Source organism: Phoxinus phoxinus, assembly GCF_949152265.1.
Source record: "Phoxinus phoxinus genome assembly, chromosome: 10".
NCBI classification, from domain to species: domain Eukaryota; kingdom Metazoa; phylum Chordata; class Actinopteri; order Cypriniformes; family Leuciscidae; genus Phoxinus; species Phoxinus phoxinus.
In genome coordinates this window covers 32,627,166-32,647,671 of record NC_136885.1, presented here as the reverse complement: position 1 = coordinate 32,647,671, position 20,506 = coordinate 32,627,166, and the positions used below count along the sequence as shown (strand labels likewise).

The 20,506-nt window shown below is 40.1% G+C and overlaps 1 protein-coding gene across 1 annotated transcript in view; it reads right to left on the bottom strand.

Moving 5' to 3' along the window:
* znrf2b (zinc and ring finger 2b) overlaps positions 1–4,820 on the bottom strand; it is a 49,346-nt gene extending 44,526 nt beyond the window's left edge. The window contains exon 1 of the mRNA XM_079624980.1: positions 4,049–4,820. Coding sequence (XP_079481106.1) covers positions 4,049–4,439 — 391 coding nt within the window. The 5' untranslated portion in view covers positions 4,440–4,820. The remainder of the gene's footprint in view (positions 1–4,048) is intronic.
* Between the last annotated feature and the right edge of the window lie 15,686 nt (positions 4,821–20,506).

The following is a 20,506-nucleotide window of genomic DNA, read 5'->3' as shown; positions in this document are numbered from 1 at the left end:
CATTGATTTACATCGATTAATTTGTGCATGCATGTTCTCAGTGTTAATATTAATAACATAATATTTATCAGCCAGATTGGTTAAAATATTTGTTATCTCTATATTATCTGTAAGTTAACTAACTTGCATTCGAAAAGCATGTCTTAAGTGAATGTGCTGACGCTTTGGACATCTGTGATGGTCTCAAATCATGTGCAAAAGCATGCAATGGACGGAGATAAGCATGCTTTCATTTCCTCAGTCACACACTGTCCATCAAAACAACACCGCACAAGACCGCTGATGCTGCAGTGTTTTGTAAGTCATTTACATAAGGTAAACATTGACAGACGATTGGTCAACAAGTAAAAATTAGTAGATGTGGAAGCCTAAGACATATCAACTATATAAATGCCAACATGTGTTACCACGCATCAAAAACAGAAACGTTAGTGCACAATAGCAATCATTCACCAGCTTGTAGGCGAAGCCGTTCCGGTAAAGTGAGCCGCACAAAGCCTGTTGAGTCAAAGTCAAGTCAGAGAAAAGCAGACAGTAAAGGGGAGCCACAACAAACACTTCCTGGCTTTCATTTAAAGTGAGAGTGAAGCAGGAGGAAGGCAGTGTCTATTTAATGTACACACAGTTTGGCTCACTCTCTGTTTATGTGTGTGTTTTACTGAGTGTGGACAGTATGAACATGGACGTGAGGAGTCCTGACTTCATGCAGAGGACATTTCTTTGAAACCTGCAGCAATGACGAATCAAACGACTAGATCTGGTTTCATTGGTGGTTTGCGGTGTGATGGTCTAGATCTCTGTCAACAGATTTGTAGGACATCAAAGCTTTAAAAGACAACATGAACCGTATTTATTGTCTATATAAAAAGTTTTTGCTCTTATTGCACTTAATTCATCAGTGCATGGCTAGCTTGAAAGCAGATTTTGTTTTTGGTGTGATACCAGCAGCACACAATGCATTATATAGTTTGGAAATCTTTTAAAACTATTGGATACAAACTGGTTTTATATAAGATATGTTTAATTAAATGAGAACAACTGAACATGGCATGCATGCGTTACGTGAAACTAAACAAGAGGAGAGTAAATCAACACTGCATGAGAAACTCACTGAAGTCTGTGGAATTATATTACAATTCTTAGAAATTAAACACATTCACTAGAAGTGACACTCCTCTCGGATGTCAGCTCATTAAAAGAGTGTTTTCAATCTTGTGTGTGTCCATACAGCAAGATCTTTCAAAACTGTATGATCAACACTGAAACATGCACAACTACACTGTTTTTCTATACAGATCTCATTCTCTTTTTACACTGGAAAGTAGGGCTGCAAACGATTAATCGCGATTAATCGAATCCAAAATAAAAGTTTGTGTTTACATAATGTGTGTGTATTGTGTATCATTATTTTGTATATATAAATACACACACATGTATACATTTAAGAAAAATGTGTTATTTATATATAAAATTGTTCTAGCTATATAATCTAAATCATGTAAAAATATATATATGCAATATATAAATGCAAATATTTCTCAAATATATACATGCATGTGTGTGTATTTATATATATACTAAATAATTATACACAATACACACACATTATGTAAACACAAACTTTTATTTTGGATTTGATTAATCACGATAGGGCTGCGCAATATATCGAAAATGTATATCGCGATATCCATATCGCAACAGCTTGCAATAACTGAACATGAACAAAAGACAAAGTTTTGTAGCTTTAATAAGTATCAGGATATATTTAATTCATACAGTGAAAACTAAGCAATGTTTTATTTTTATATTTTATAATTCAATATCTTTTATTAAATAAACCTAATGTAGGATAACCTGAAACCCTGTGGTTTACACTAATGTTAAAATAGCACTTCCTATGCTACAGTAAAACACTGATGTTCACTTTCACAAGTTATAAGGATGTTTTTTTGTCATAAAAAGAATGTGAAACATGTAGGTTATATCATTTTAAATATATTTTAATGATAATTTAAGTTTATTTTACACACTTTAAGCATTTATCGTATCGAATATCGCATTTTTCTTCAATATCGCACAGCCCTAGTTTACATAATATGTGTGTGTATTGTGTATAATTATTTTGTATATATAAATACACACAAACATTTATATATTTAAGAAAAATGTGTTATTTATATATAAAAATGTTCTATTTATATATAATCTAAATCATGTAAAAATATATATATGCAATATATAAATGCAAATATTTCTCAAATATATACATGCATGTGTGTGTATTTATATATATACTAAATAATTATACACAATACACACACATTATGTAAACAGTAACACAAACTTTTATTTTGGATTCGATTAATCACGATTAATCGTTTATAACCCTACTGGAAAGTCACACAATTAAAATAAGACGTTACCACGACACAATGATTTTGCCTCCAGGTTTGATACAAACTGCACATATGGTGCGTCGGTTATAGGCAGGATTCCCCCGTGCTTTTTGATAACAGAAAATGAACAAGTCTCATTTCCCCAATGAAAACTCCCTTCTCGATCTCATCCACAGTCGGTTAGAAGTCATACTCAGCCAACGTTTAAAGATTAACTACAAGAGCCTGTTAGAGAATTAAAGTTCAATCCAGGCCACAACAACGACTGAGGAAATTCCATCCCAATAAAGTGACGGGCATTTCCACTGGATTTGAATATTCCAGAGTCAGTGTGTATAAGAAACAAAGAACGGCCAATACAAAACATCAGCGGCAATCTCACAAAAACATGTACAGGCCATATTTCACTTCAATACAAGAGAACAAATGAGGTATACTTAAAGAATATTGAATATTTTTTGCTCCGAGACTATGTATTTTGCCTCCAAAATAATGCATAGACATTTTACTTTTGTGTAAAGCTTTCCTGTCGCTCAAAAGCAAAGAGAATTAGAACTGTAATGAGAACTGAGAGTCAAATGTGCATAAATGCAACAGAAAACTTGCTGATATGATGAACCAGAACCTGTTCTGGACAGTTTTCCTGAGAATCAGCCATTTACATACTGTTTATGAATCATCAGATTACTGAACAGGTTCTCAGAAACACAACAACCACAAGACCCGCGTGACGACTGAACTAAATCAGACATAATTAATCGCTCGCATGCATCTCTACACCTGTTCAGAGAACTTCCTAACCACAACAAGGTTCCTCAGAACATGTTGCAGTCTCTTACATACCACTGTTGCACCAGCATGTTGCCATGCATCTGTAAAAAAAAAAAAAAAAAAAAAAAAAAAAAACCCAGCTTGCACATAACTGCAAAAAATATAGAACAAAAGGTTCATCACATCCTTCATAAGCTCACCATTTTGCTTCAACCAATAATAAACCATATTCTTTCATCACTGTTGTAAAAAAACACTAATAGGTGGTGGTGTGGCCTAGTGGTTACCTAAAAGTTGAAGGTTCAAACTCCACAAGGGTTGATCCATTATTTATTGCCATTGTGAACTTGATCATGACATAAGTTGGGAAGTATAACAAACATGACCTTGACATCTAAGCTTAACAACCTCTCAAACGTATTATACACAGTGCTCTTACACATTTGCACTGATATAAATATAAAAATGCTGATGGACATGCGAACTTCATGGTCATTATATATCGACCACACATATTTAAAAGAGTTTAAACAAGTTAAAGGGATAGTTCACCCAAAAATGAAACTTCTGTCATAATTTACTCGCCCTCATGTTGTTCCAAACCTGTATGAGTTTTGTTCTGTTGAACACAAAAGAAGATATTTTAAAGATTGTTGGTAACCAGACAGTTGATGGACCTCATTGACTTCCATAATATTTTTTTCCAACTATGGAAGTCAATGGGGTCCACCAACTGTCTGGTTACCAACAGTCTTTAAAATATCTTCTTTTGTGTTCAACAGAAGAAAACAACATGAGGGTGAGTAAAAGATGACAGAATTATCATGTTTGGGTGAACTGACTCTTTATGTCATATCAACTACCAATAACTGTTCATTTACCTCCAAAGAGATGAGGCGACAGGTGAGCAGGTAAAGATCCGATCAACAGTCTCGGGGTTCCGGTTGACCGCTCTCTCTCCCCGCCGTTCTCCTCCGGTGTGCTGTTCCCGGACTCTTGAGAGCTATACGCCCCGGAGTTCGGTATATTAATGCCCGACTGGGGTCGCACGCCCGGGCCACCGATGCCACCCCCCACGGAGCGCGTCCTGGCGCCGATATAGTGAGAAGCCACTGCCGCTGATGATGATGATGAAGAAGAAGCACCTGATGTGCTGTGCGCGTGATATCTCATCGCAGCCGTTCTGCCGCTAACGTTACTCGACGGGAGATCCGAGCCCGAGTACGCTCGCGTGCGCCCGTTGGCAGCGGGACTGGTCTGTTTGGCGCCCATGCCAACCTACACTTCCCTCCGGTTTTAATTATTAAAGACAAACAAACAAACTCGCCTGTTACATCTGACTCGTCCAACGTCACGCGCGCGTCAGCGAAACTTTTACCAAGGCTTTTAAATCGCTGTCAGCGTGAAGTTGCGGGTGCCCGCGCTTGTTTTTGCCTCATGCGCTGTTGTTTTCCAACTAACGTCCTCTGTTCCATGTTGTGCGTGAGAAAGTAACGCTCTGACGCGACGCTTTCCTCCTAAACGCCGCGCCGATCGCTGTTGTGTTCGCGGCGGGCGGTTATTACACAAACTGAACGTGTTTAACTGCCGTACGTGCGGAGTGCGTAAGCGAGCCGGGGGCGGGGCTTGCCGAACGACGTCATAATCTCGGGAAATAAGCCCTAGCTGGGCGCTCCCTCAATATAGTTTGGAAAAAGATTGGTTGTTGCCACATACATATTTTATTCCCAACTAGACAAAAGAAGTCCACTTTTGTACAACTATTGTACAATGTAAATGTGTCTAAATCTGTAGCTAGACCTTTTGCAGTGAGGATGAAACATGCAAATGAATCATTATATGCATTTATTCTTTTCTCGTGAATTAATTCAGAATGCTTGGTCCAATTCCTTTTCTCCTATTTAGTTAGACCCTCCATTTTTGCCCAAATGTTTCATTTAAAATATATGATTTGCTACAATATAGGCTAGGCCTACTGACTTTTCCAACAAGTCAAATGAGCTTTATATCACAACATTCACATTAGACTCATTACTACAAGCTCATATGAGACTGATTAACACACACACACACACACACACACACACACACACACACACACACACACACACACACACACACACACACACACACACACACACACACACACACACACACACACACACACACACACACACACACACACACACACACACACACACACACACACACACACACACACACACACACACACACACACACACACACACACACACACACACACACACACACACACACACACACACACACACACACACACACACACACACACACACACACACACACACACACACACACACACACACACACACACACTGTATTCTTCTATTTCGTTCCTCCAGAATTCTGCATGCAGATATTCTTGTGTTGTTTGTCCCATCTGGAGACGTTTACATGACAGAGTGGACAAGGAACCACGCCTCACGTCTATAAAGAGCAATAGGCAATAACCCATGTGTGCATTCATGCCAAAACAACTCACTGGAAACACACTTGAGTGAATGTGAAAACATTCCCACAGTGAATTGTACTCTGAAGTAATGAAAAGTAAACTTCTGCTTTAGAAACAAAGTCTGACAAAGTAAACAGACTAGGGGAGGTTTTCTCATTAAAGTACAACATTTGAGTTCTTGTTTATAGACTGATTGATCACTGACCATGGTCATGTTCGTCCATCTTTAGGGATGATTGTGTCTGAAATGTTTTGCTTGCTTGAGGTCAGTGATTACTGAGACTCTTTGCAAGGATGAATGGCCATTGTGGAGACCAATTACATTTTACAATAAGTAAAATTCAAGTAAATTAAGATTCACAAGGGTTTGATAACATCTTCTGAAAAAGAAAGTCATGTCAGAGGCATGTTATTGCATTGTCAAGTTATTGCATTTTGATGAAAGATTACAAAGATAACCTTTCTTTGGAACATTGTGTACAGATGAAGCATTCACAATAAAGCAGAGTTGGATTTCCGAGTTGGCAACTGTTGTGTGAGAGCTGCAAAGAGGAGAAGTGAGAAGTGAAGAACTCATGCATGAATTTGCACGCATTCACACTAACAAATGAACACTCAGAGAAAAACTCTCACACATTCCCTCAGAATCAGATTAGAATTTACCAGATCAACCGGGATGTCCAGAATGCATTAGGCGGTCAATGCGAGGTCAGGGGTCAAGACTGAACTTTAGCTAACGTTCTGGAAAGGTTCTCTCAAAACATTCTGTCAGGAAGTTATTAATAATGCTCTCAAAAATGAGCACAAAAACATGTATACATCATCATGCATGGAATGTTTTTTTCTGAAACATTTCAGCGTTCATCTAACGTTATTAAAATGTTGTTTCAGAATGTTCAGAGAACATTAAAAAGTAACATTCGCATTATGTTTGAAGATTAAATGTTTCCTTAGCGTTCACATAAAAAAAAAAAAAATACTTTTTGAATGTTCTCTGAACATGGGGACTTTATCAGAACATATTTTTGTTAGCTGGGGAGAGATGTTTTTATAGAAGATGTCATTGCAAAACGCATATCTTTCATTTGAACCCAGTCATGGACAGAACGGTCACTTCTTGCAGCTGTCACAGTATAACATCTTTAATCTGTACATACAGTATTCATTGGTGTATCTATTTTGTTTCTTGCACAAAAAGACTTACTGGGGAAAAGCACACCACACTCACTGACACTGTCATCGAACATGTGACAGAAACGGGTGAACTTTCCACTCTCTCACACTGCTGTGCATTCCTGCTGGAAAATGTGGAGGAATTTCCTGGAATGTCAGCTGCACAAAACAGAAAAAGAGAAATTTATCACAATAACCAAATGCATTTCCAAAATGGCTCTCAGCATAAAAACACTAACCTTTACAAACTATTTTCCATATACGCTATGAGTAAAATAAACGGTAGATTTTACTTGATTTATAATTTTTTTGTACTTCACTTGAGTACTGCATTTCAGTGCAAGATGTAATGAGAAGTGTTTGACCTAAAGCTACTGCTGAAATTAAAGCAATGCATTTAATTAAAGCCATCCACTGTTAAGTTAATAGTCTTTCTTAAAACGACTGCTGCGCTTCATTTAAAGTTTAACCGTTTAAACAGGATTCAGGGTAGGAAAAAAAGCAAAAAAAATCTATATTATATTTGTGTAAACTCAAGATTTGAGGAGCATTTTGAAACAGTACCCAGCAAATAATAATAGGCTAATGATAATAAATCAAAACTTGAGTCATTCTTGAACTTTTATTAACTTATATTACAGAAACCTCATGATATTAAACATAACTCACGTTATATTTCAAAATAAAAACCAAAGAACACGACTTCAAGGAATCAGATGAAATTGAGACAATATTGCCGCCTGCTGACTATTAGTAGAACTGCAAAATAAACCTGTTTAAAGGGATAGTTTATCCAAAAATAGAAATTCTGTAAATATGTACTCACCTTCATTATAAACATGTATAATCAATACACAAAAAATAAATACAAATAATGACAGGGAAGGTAATGGACATTATAACTCGTTTTGCGATTGTTGCTGCGCATATTGTTATGCAATTAATTATTGTTTGTTGCTTTGCAATGTTTGGCAGATTTTATTATTTGCTTTATATTTAAATGAGAGTAAATGTAGGAGGGGAACAAAGATAAATAACCCGTATTTCCTGTAAAGAGAGCTATAACGAGCAGCAGGAAGTCAAGAAGTGAAAGTGAACATGAGAAATACATTTTTATATTTTCAATTTAATTTTAGTATGTTTTTTCATAATTTTGGCAAATCAGCAGTCCACTCATGATGTGGAGGAGAGTAAGCCAATCAGAACTAGGGGGTGTGTCCAATCATGATGGGGGAGGAGAGAGTGAGCCAATCAGCAGTAAGGAGCGTGTCCACTCATGATGGGAAATGAGAGAGTGAGCCAATCAGCAGTAAGGGGCGTGTCCACTCATGATGGGGGAGGATAGAGTGAGCCAATCAGCAGGCATTCATGATGGGGGAGGAGAGAGTGAGCCAATCAGGAGTAAGGGGCGTGTCCACTCATGATGGGGCATGCGAGAGTGAGCCAATCAGAAGGGGGCGTGTCCACTCATGATGGGGGAGGAGAGAGTGAGCCAATCAGCAGTAAGGCATTCATGATGGGGGAGGAGAGAGTGAGCCAATCAGGAGTAAGGGGCGTGTCCACTCATGATGGGGCATGAGAGAGTGAGCCAATCAGAAGGGGGCGTGTCCACTCATGATGGGGCATGAGAGAGTGAGTAAGCAAGAGGGAGATTTGAAGAAAGTGTAGAAAGAGAGATGGTTGAGAGACATTACAAAAGAGAAAAGGTCAGAAGAATATCACTGGAAAAAGAAGGGTTATGATCAGACAAGAGCTTCAGGACCAAAGTTAAAGGGGTCATGACATGAGAAACCAAATTTGCCTTGATCTTTTGGTATATAAGAGGTCTTTGTACCATTAAAACGTCCTGCAAGTTTCATAGCTTAAGACGTCCTCCCCATTATAAACGAATAATTTATTTAATCAAGCTCTAAATACAGCTCGTTCTGGATCCATGGTAAAAAGTGACGTCACGGTACGAAGTGACGTACCAGCGTTTGCATGTGACCGCCTCTAGGACAAGACAACTACGCTTTAAGCGCAAGACAACTACGTTCATTTCGTATCATTGTAGCGCCCGCGCGCCGCGCGCCGCGCGCCTCACAAGTGTTCAGTCGACGGACAGCGAGTGGGTCTGTGTACAGGGAAATGACGATGCCGCAGATTTGCTGTTCCTGGCTGTGGACAAACAACATCTTTGAATACGCTGCCGAAAGATCCAGTCGTCAGGGAAAAATGGATGCACTTTATTTTTTGCGGACGTCCCAGTCACGGCAGTGTTAATTTAAGCGTTTGTTCTATACATTTGAAGGATGACTGTTTTGAGAACAAATCCCAAAATGATGCTGGCTTTGCAGGAAAACTGTTGCTCAAAGATAAGTCCATGCCGACTATTCTGGGCTTAACAACGACGACGCAAACTGTAAGTAATGTATTTAAAACTTTAAACTACGCTGAATCCGCAAATGTTCTGGCTGGTGGCGTTAATAATTGATGCATAGGCACTGACGTTAGCCAATCATAACAGTGGGCGTTAACATTGAACTCTTAAAGGGGAAACACCCCCAAAACAGACTGTTTGAATCAGAGGATGAGAAACAGGGTGGGAAAAGGTCATAAATCACTACATTTAAAAAAAAAATTGTAAAAAAAAATATAGTAATACTATAATTGCACCTAAGGGAACATAATAATAATAATAAAAAAACCATGTCATGACCCCTTTAATAGAAAATCTTTGCACGCTGGAGAGACCTAAAAATGGATGCTGAGGTTGTGTTGCTCCATGCGTGAGTTACATTGGTTTTGAGTTTGTGCAGCTGGACAGTGTCGACTAACAACAAACTCTTGCTTGTATATACACTCGTGTACTGTATGATTATGTTTTATTCTTCCTTGTCATTTGTTCATCATCTTCGCTTTATTTTTCACAAAAAATATCATGATAAAGAGAACAGTGAAGGGAGGGGTGTGGGTGTGTTTAATTGACAGCAGTGTTTAATAATGATTCTCAGAAATCGCTTACTGTGCCTTTAAGAGCATTTTGATGTGCACACAATAATCCTCTCACGTCTCTACTGAGGATTTCAGTGTTTCTTTGAGACGTAGCAGAACACAAATACAGTTATGTTCTAGACAGGTTCCCCTGAGCGGTCTGGATCACCGCAGGCCCTCAGCTGTGCTCAACACAGACAGGCTGAACAGCCCATCAAATGATGAGATCTGCCTGTAGGATACGAGCAACCGCTGTGAGTGATGCTGGACATTCCCAGGACACCAGCGGCTGTAATCGAGAGAAACAGGGATGCCGGAAACAGGCGGTTCCGTCGGAGCAGATGAAGATACGGCACCCCGGTGGAGACAAACTCAGCTAATCAATCAACTCACCATGGGAAACAACAGACAGCAGCCGCTCACAAGAACCAATCGCTACTGTAATACCTGTGTGTGGAATTCATATTAAAACTCATGGATCCCTGTTTTCCCCTTACATCAAATATTAAAGATCTATCTATCTATCTATCTATCTATCTATCTATCTATCTATCTATCTATCTATCTATCTATCTATCTATCTATCTATCTATCTATCTATCTATCTGTAGGCCTGTACACCCTTCAACAATGCTGTTTATAAGACTTTGCAAAGCCAATAATGGCGTATAATAATGACTTGTGTTTAGACTTTGATTGTGGATGGTCATATATATGGAGAACATTCTGTCTTTTTTATTTTTTTTTAATGGAAACCAAAAGGAGTTTGATTTCAGAATGTCCAGGTTGATCTAAAACAGATTTAAGTGTGAACTGTTCCTTTAAGGCTGGGACACTAAGAACAGAGTCATTGATGAAGTCTTTTCAGACGCCTCTGACCCACAGGACACCAGCAGGTGTCAGCATTGCCTCAGTGAGTTTAGTGCAGGTGCTCGTGGGAAAATCCCTATAGCAACAGATGGAGGCGGAGCTTCACTTCTCCACTGCACAGGCTCTACATGGTGCGCATTACAGTGAACCAACAGAGTTTAATTCGCTTCACATGTTCATCCGCAAAAAAAAAAAAAAAAATTAACAAGAAGAAAGAAACCTATTGGATAATTTGTTACTTTTTTTCTAAAATTTTTTTTTTATTTCTGTTCCTATCTGTAGGGCTTTTAAAAACAATTGTACTTGTTTTGAAATCTATTGAAATATAATTCAACTGAATTAATTATAACTTAAGGAAATGAAAATGAACAGGATTGGAATAAAGAGCTAAAGTTATAGTTATTGAAGTGAACTGATTGATGGTTAATTTTCAAATTTGATAAAACCGCATTCATTTCTTCTCTTTCATTTCTCAGTCTGAGAACTGAATGAGACCCAGAGGTCAGATGTAAACCGGCTCCTCTGAGGGACGTGGGTCGGCGCTTCAATAAGCCAGGTATGTGGGAGTTTTGGGAATTGAGGTGGAACAGGATTAAAGTTCAATTAAAACACTGATGATCTCAGATGACCCCATTAATTCTTCAGCATGCATCTAGCCTTTTGGGTTTGAGACCCCTGATGAAAAGCAAATATAATGAAACACACTGTGTGTCTGCTGCAGTCTCTGCTGGACGGGTCAGGAGGGCACTGCGCTGACACATACTCTTGACAAGGTCACACACACACACACACACACACACACACACACACACACACACACACACACACACACACACACACACACACACACACACACACACACACACACACAGTATATTAGTGAGGACATCTCATTGATGATTTTTATATGGAGGTGATGATATCTGCTAAAGATTAATTAAGTATACATTTTTAATTTGAAATATAAATGAGTAAATATATTTAACATAAATATTTAAAAATACTTTTTAAACAAATTAGTGATTTAAAATAACTAGCCTACATTTAAATAAACACACACACAAATATATATTTTTATACACACACGATTTTTGATTGTTTTTAAAAAAGTTGAGGAAGTGATGATATTTTATAAAGCTCTCAACCCTAAAAACATTTTTTTTTTAATAAATATATTTTTAGAATTAATTAGTCTGTTTTTAAATATACATCTAAAAATAATAATTGAAAATATATTTAATATTTTGCTAAATTTTAAATAAATAAATAATTTATATTATATATATATATATATATATATATATAAATATATTTTTTTAATAGTCTTTTATTTGTATATATAAATAAATAAATCTTAAAATAATCTTATAAATAAATAGACAGTCAAAAGAACAAACAAACAAATAGATAGCCAAAAAATAAAAATAAATATTTGGACACAAATTTGTCACTTGTTTGGCTCAAACACATGGTGTCCGAAACCAAGCACCACGAGCAAAGATGGCAGCATTCAAATGGTATACTTTAAGTGATGCATGAACCAGCGAATGCCATGCAGATGAATGAGAACGCTGACAGACAGATCTCAACCGTGCATTACAGACTGAAGTGAAGCAGCAGATGTCCATGAATACAGTCACATCTCTGGACATCTCCTGCCTCTCTTCAGCTTTGATGAGCTCATCGTTGTGCTGTTTGTCTTGTGTCGACCGGTCTATCCCGCGGCCACGATCACTGCTCTTCATCAAACAGCCTCCGGCTGCAGATGACTGACAGCTCCAATTCTTTCAGAATAAAATATCAGCCAGCAGTCACTCTGCATTCCTCCAGGAGACTCGCTTTACACTTTTCTAAAGTCACTAAGACCACTTTTTTTTCTTTTTCTTTTTTACTCTTCACACGGTGAGCACAACAACATTTCTGAGCACAGGATCATTTATCACTGCTTTGGCACTAAATGTATTCAATTACTTCTTTCAAATTTCATGAATTCTGTCTTATTTAGACACAAACACAGCCAAAACTATACCTACAGGTATTTGCACATATTTAAATGACTTTTTCAAAAACTTAAAGGGTTAGTTCACCCAAAAATAAAAATTCCCTCTCACCCTCACGTCGTTCCAAACCCATTCCAAAGACTTTCGTTCATCTAGGAACACAAATCCATCGACAGCAGAAGCTCAAACGTGATGCATAACACGAGGATGAACCTCATTGGCTCTTGCTGAAGCTCAAACGTGCTGCGTAACACAAGGATGAACCTCATTGGTTCTCGCAGAAGCTCAAACGTGCTGCGTAACACGAGAATTAACCTCATTGGTTCTCACTGAAGCTCAAACGTGCTGCATAACACGAGAATAAACCTCATTGGTTCTCACTGAAGCTCAAACGTGCTGCGTAACACGAGAATGAACCTCATTGGTTCTCACAGAAGCTCAAACATGATGCGTAACACGAGGATGAAGCTCATTGGTTCTCACAGAAGCTCAAACGTGCTGCGTAACACGATAATGAACCTCATTGGTTCTCACTGAAGCTCAAACGTGATGCGTAACATGAGAATGAACCTCATTGGTTCTCACAGAAGCTCAAACGTGATGCGTAACACGAGAATAAACCTCATTGGTTCTCACTGAAGCTCAAACGTGATGCGTAACACGATAATGAACCTCATTGGTTCTCACTGAAGCTCAAACGTGCTGCGTAACACGAGAATGAACCTCATTGGTTCTCACAGAAGCTCAAACGTGATGCGTAACACGAGAATGAACCTCATTGGTTCTCACTGAAGCTCAAACGTGCTGCGTAACACGAGAATAAACCTCATTGGTTCTCACAGAAGCTCAAACGTGCTGCGTAACACGAGAATAAACCTCATTGGTTCTCACAGAAGCTCAAACATGCTGCGTAACACGAGAATGAACCTCATTGGTTCTCACAGAAGCTCAAACGTGATGCGTAACACGATAATGAACCTCATTGGTTCTCACTGAAGCTCAAACGTGCTGCGTAACACGAGAATAAACCTCATTGGTTCTCACAGAAGCTCAAACGTGCTGCGTAACACGAGAATGAACCTCATTGGTTCTCACAGAAGCTCAAACGTGCTGCGTAACACGAGAATGAACCTCATTGGTTCTCACAGAAGCTCAAACGTGTTGCATAACACGAGAATGAACCTCATTGGTTCTCACAGAAGCTCAAACATGATGCGTAACACGAGGATGAAGCTCATTGGTTCTCACAGAAGCTCAAACGTGCTGCGTAACACGAGAATGAACCTCATTGGTTCTCACAGAAGCTCAAACGTGCTGCATAACACGAGAATGAACCTCATTGGTTCTCACAGAAGCTCAAACATGATGCGTAACACGAGGATGAAGCTCATTGGTTCTCACAGAAGCTCAAACGTGCTGCGTAACACGAGAATGAACCTCATTGGTTCTCACAGAAGCTCAAACGTGCTGCGTAACACGAGAATGAACCTCATTGGTTCTCACAGAAGCTCAAACGTGCTGCGTAACACGAGGATGAAGCTCATTGGTTCTCACAGAAGCTCAAACGTGCTGCGTAACACGAGGATGAACCTCATTGGTTCTCACAGAAGCTCAAACATGATGCGTAACACGAGAATGAACCTCATTGGTTCTCACAGAAGCTCAAACGTGCTGCGTAACACGAGAATTAACCTCATTGGTTCTCACAGAAGCTCAAACGTGCTGCGTAACACGAGAATTAACCTCATTGGTTCTCACAGAAGCTCAAACATGATGCGTAACACGAGAATGAACCTCATTGGTTCTCGCAGAAGCTCAAACGTGCTGCGTAACACGAGAATTAACCTCATTGGTTCTCACAGAAGCTCAAACATGATGCGTAACACGAGAATGAACCTCATTGGTTCTCGCAGAAGCTCAAACGTGCTGCGTAACATGAGAATTAACCTCATTGGTTCTCACAGAAGCTCAAACGTGCTGCGTAACACGAGAATGAACCTCATTGGTTCTCACAGAAGCTCAAACATGATGCGTAACACGAGGATGAAGCTCATTGGTTCTCACAGAAGCTCAAACGTGCTGCGTAACACGAGAATGAACCTCATTGGTTCTCACAGAAGCTCAAACGTGCTGCATAACACGAGAATGAACCTCATTGGTTCTCACAGAAGCTCAAACATGATGCGTAACACGAGGATGAAGCTCATTGGTTCTCACAGAAGCTCAAACGTGCTGCGTAACACGAGAATGAACCTCATTGGTTCTCACAGAAGCTCAAACGTGCTGCGTAACACGAGAATGAACCTCATTGGTTCTCACAGAAGCTCAAACGTGCTGCGTAACACGAGGATGAAGCTCATTGGTTCTCACAGAAGCTCAAACGTGCTGCGTAACACGAGGATGAACCTCATTGGTTCTCACAGAAGCTCAAACATGATGCGTAACACGAGAATGAACCTCATTGGTTCTCACAGAAGCTCAAACGTGCTGCGTAACACGAGAATTAACCTCATTGGTTCTCACAGAAGCTCAAACGTGCTGCGTAACACGAGAATTAACCTCATTGGTTCTCACAGAAGCTCAAACATGATGCGTAACACGAGAATGAACCTCATTGGTTCTCGCAGAAGCTCAAACGTGCTGCGTAACACGAGAATTAACCTCATTGGTTCTCACAGAAGCTCAAACATGATGCGTAACACGAGAATGAACCTCATTGGTTCTCGCAGAAGCTCAAACGTGCTGCGTAACATGAGAATTAACCTCATTGGTTCTCACAGAAGCTCAAACGTGCTGCGTAACACGAGAATGAACCTCATTGGTTCTCACAGAAGCTCAAACGTGCTGCGTAACATGAGAATTAACCTCATTGGTTCTCACAGAAGCTCAAACGTGCTGCGTAACACGAGAATGAACCTCATTGGTTCTCACTGAAGCTCAAACGTGCTGCGTAACACGAGAATTAACCTCATTGGTTCTCACAGAAGCTCAAACGTGCTGCGTAACATGAGAATGAACCTCATTGGTTCTCGCAGAAGCTCAAACGTGATGCGTAACACGAGAATGAACCTCATTGGTTCTCACAGAAGCTCAAACGTGCTGCGTAACACGAGAATGAACCTCATTGGTTCTCACAGAAGCTCAAACGTGCTGCGTAACACGAGAATGAACCTCATTGGTTCTCACAGAAGCTCAAACGTGCTGCGTAACACGAGAATGAACCTCATTGGTTCTCACAGAAGCTCAAACGTGCTGCGTAACACGAGAATGAACCTCATTGGTTCTCACAGAAGCTCAAACGTGCTGCGTAACACGAGGATGAAGCTCATTGGTTCTCACAGAAGCTCAAACGTGCTGCGTAACACGAGAATGAACCTCATTGGTTCTCACAGAAGCTCAAACGTGCTGCGTAACACGAGGATGAAGCTCATTGGTTCTCACAGAAGCTCAAACATGATGCGTAACACGAGAATGAACCTCATTGGTTCTCGCAGAAGCTCAAACGTGATGCGTAACACGAGAATGAACCTCATTGGTTTTCACAGAAGCTCAAACGTGCTGCGTAACATGAGAATTAACCTCATTGGTTCTCACAGAAGCTCAAACGTGCTGCGTAACACGAGAATGAACCTCATTGGTTCTCGCAGAAGCTCAAACGTGCTGCGTAACATGAGAATTAACCTCATTGGTTCTCACAGAAGCTCAAACATGATGCGTAACACGAGAATGAACCTCATTGGTTCTCGCAGAAGCTCAAACGTGATGCGTAACACGAGAATGAACCTCATTGGTTTTCACAGAAGCTCAAACGTGATGCGTAACATGAGAATTAACCTCATTGGTTCTCACAGAAGCTCAAACGTGCTGCGTAACACGAGAATGAACCTCATTGGTTCTCGCAGAAGCTCAAACGTGCTGCGTAACACGAGAATTAACCTCATTGGTTCTCACAGAAGCTCAAACATGATGCATAACACGAGAATGAACCTCATTGGTTCTCGCAGAAGCTCAAACGTGATGCGTAACACGAGAATGAACCTCATTGGTTCTCACAGAAGCTCAAACGTGCTGCGTAACATGAGAATTAACCTCATTGGTTCTCACAGAAGCTCAAACGTGCTGCGTAACACGAGAATGAACCTCATTGGTTCTCACAGAAGCTCAAACGTGCTGCGTAACATGAGAATTAACCTCATTGGTTCTCACAGAAGCTCAAACATGATGCGTAACACGAGAATGAACCTCATTGGTTCTCACAGAAGCTCAAACGTGCTGCGTAACATGAGAATGAACCTCATTGGTTCTCACAGAAGCTCAAACGTGCTGCGTAACACGAGAATGAACCTCATTGGTTCTCACAGAAGCTCAAACGTGCTGCGTAACATGAGAATTAACCTCATTGGTTCTCACAGAAGCTCAAACATGATGCGTAACACGAGAATGAACCTCATTGGTTCTCACAGAAGCTCAAACGTGCTGCGTAACATGAGAATGAACCTCATTGGTTCTCGCAGAAGCTCAAACGTGATGCGTAACACGAGAATGAACCTCATTGGTTCTCACAGAAGCTCAAACGTGCTGCGTAACATGAGAATTAACCTCATTGGTTCTCACAGAAGCTCAAACATGATGCGTAACACGAGAATGAACCTCATTGGTTCTCGCAGAAGCTCAAACCTGCTGCGTAACATGAGAATTAACCTCATTGGTTCTCACAGAAGCTCAAACATGATGCGTAACACGAGAATGAACCTCATTGGTTCTCGCAGAAGCTCAAACGTGATGCGTAACACGAGAATGAACCTCATTGGTTCTCACAGAAGCTCAAACGTGCTGCGTAACACGAGAATGAACCTCATTGGTTCTCACTGAAGCTCAAACATGATGCGTAACACGAGAATGAACCTCATTGGTTCTCGCAGAAGCTCAAACGTGATGCGTAACATGAGAATTAACCTCATTGGTTCTCACAGAAGCTCAAACGTGCTGCGTAACACGAGAATGAACCTCATTGGTTCTCACTGAAGCTCAAACGTGCTGCGTAACACGAGAATGAACCTCATTGGTTCTCACAGAAGCTCAAACGTGATGCGTAACATGAGAATTAACCTCATTGGTTCTCACAGAAGCTCAAACGTGATGCGTAACACGAGAATGAACCTCATTGGTTCTCACTGAAGCTCAAACGTGATGCGTAACACGAGAATGAACCTCATTGGTTCTCACTGAAGCTCAAACGTGATGCGTAACACGAGAATGAACCTCATTGGTTCTCACTGAAGCTCAAACGTGATGCGTAACACGAGAATGAACCTCATTGGTTCTCACAGAAGCTCAAACGTGATGCGTAACATGAGAATTAACCTCATTGGTTCTCACAGAAGCTCAAACGTGCTGCGTAACACGAGAATGAACCTCATTGGTTCTCACAGAAGCTCAAACGTGCTGCGTAACATGAGAATGAACCTCATTGGTTCTCGCAGAAGCTCAAACGTGATGCGTAACACGAGAATGAACCTCATTGGTTCTCACAGAAGCTCAAACGTGCTGCGTAACACGAGAATGAACCTCATTGGTTCTCACAGAAGCTCAAACGTGCTGCGTAACACGAGAATGAACCTCATTGGTTCTCGCAGAAGCTCAAACGTGATGCGTAACAAGAGAATGAACCTCATTGGTTCTCGCAGAAGCTCAAAGGTGATGCGTAACACGAGAATGAACCTCATTGGTTCTCACAGAAGCTCAAACGTGCTGCGTAACACGAGAATGAACCTCATTGGTTCTCACAGAAGTTCAAACGTGCTGCGTAACACGAGGATGAAGCTCATTGGTTCTCACAGAAGCTCAAACGTGCTGCGTAACACGAGAATTAACCTCATTGGTTCTCACAGAAGCTCAAACGTGCTGCGTAACACGAGAATGAACCTCATTGGTTCTCACAGAAGCTCAAACGTGCTGCGTAACATGAGAATGAACCTCATTGGTTCTCGCAGAAGCTCAAACGTGATGCGTAACACGAGAATGAACCTCATTGGTTCTCACAGAAGCTCAAACGTGCTGCGTAACACGAGAATGAACCTCATTGGTTCTCACAGAAGCTCAAACGTGCTGCGTAACACGAGAATGAACCTCATTGGTTCTCGCAGAAGCTCAAACGTGATGCGTAACAAGAGAATGAACCTCATTGGTTCTCGCAGAAGCTCAAAGGTGATGCGTAACACGAGAATGAACCTCATTGGTTCTCACAGAAGCTCAAACGTGCTGCGTAACACGAGAATGAACCTCATTGGTTCTCACAGAAGTTCAAACGTGCTGCGTAACACGAGGATGAAGCTCATTGGTTCTCACAGAAGCTCAAACGTGCTGCGTAACACGAGAATTAACCTCATTGGTTCTCGCAGAAGCTCAAACGTGCTGCGTAACACGAGAATGAACCTCATTGGTTCTCACAGAAGCTCAAACGTGATGCGTAACACGAGGATGCAGCTCATCAGAGAACATGCTTAAGCTTCTGTTTACAACTGATGTGTGAGTTGATGAATGTTTTTATATGTGAATAAAAGCCTAAATTAAATCTGTTCATCATATAAAGCGTTCGAGTCTCTTCAGAAAATTTGGACTAAACCACTCAATTCATATGGATTAGTTTTACAATCTCTTTATGACCATTTATTGGGTGAACTAACCCTTTAATAATACTTTAGTAACCCTTTAATAACCTTTTAATAATGCTGCCTGTTTTAGTGTTTGTTGGTTGACAACTGTGCTATATAGAAGAATAGCTTGGTTGTGTTTTGGTAGTTTAAGTGCATTTTTTAATGTTAAATTTACTGCTTTGCCAAGCTTGGACTGGTAAGGAGAACTGTGTGAAGAGTTTTGAAAAAGTAACCTAAGTATTGAGAAATGGGTCCAAGCGATTGTAAAAAAAAACAAAAAAAACTGTTAAACGGCGCTGTGAGATAATCTGGAGTGGAATGTTGGAATTACAGGTTCCAGATTACGGAGATAACATCAGAGAAGATTTTCACATTATCAAAGTATTAAAATATTTGTCTTTTAGGGTGTACATTCCTCACAAACATCAAAAGGGCGAAAAATGTGCTTATTAATTGCCTGGAATTTTTCTCTGTAATTCCAAGTCAATTTAGACTGAGATGTCAATCAGGCGGATTAGGCTTGTTTGTCGTCGCCGTGGCGCTGACTGCCGAAAAATGAATAAATAGGAAGATTATGCGGTCAGAAATTTGGACTGATTTCATTACAATTTCATCATGGCCTCGTCTCAAATCTCTAAATTGCTTATTAAGCCGGATTGTAATGCTTGTTCCTCTGTCAGCACTTCAAATAAGCAGATATTAGGACACTTACTCATTTTTTCAGGCATGCAGGAGGGAAAAATGCTGTGCTGTTTTACCTTGGTGCTTTGTGAACACACATGTTGGGATTTCATGTTTTATGGGGACATTCCATAGACACAATGATTTATCACCAACAGTTTCTGCATTTTTACATTTAAAAAAAATATCACTAATAGGATTTTTAAGCTGTTTTTCTCATGGAGACCAAAACATTTCCCCACAAGGACAAGGATTATGGATATTACCATTTTACCAACAAAATGTCCCTTGGTTTACCTGAACCACACACACACACACACACACACACACACACACACACACACACACACACACACACACACACACACACACACACACACACACACACACACACACACACACACACACACACACACACACACACACACACACACACACACACACACACACACACACACACACACACACACACACGTTTGATGTGCAGGACTGCTG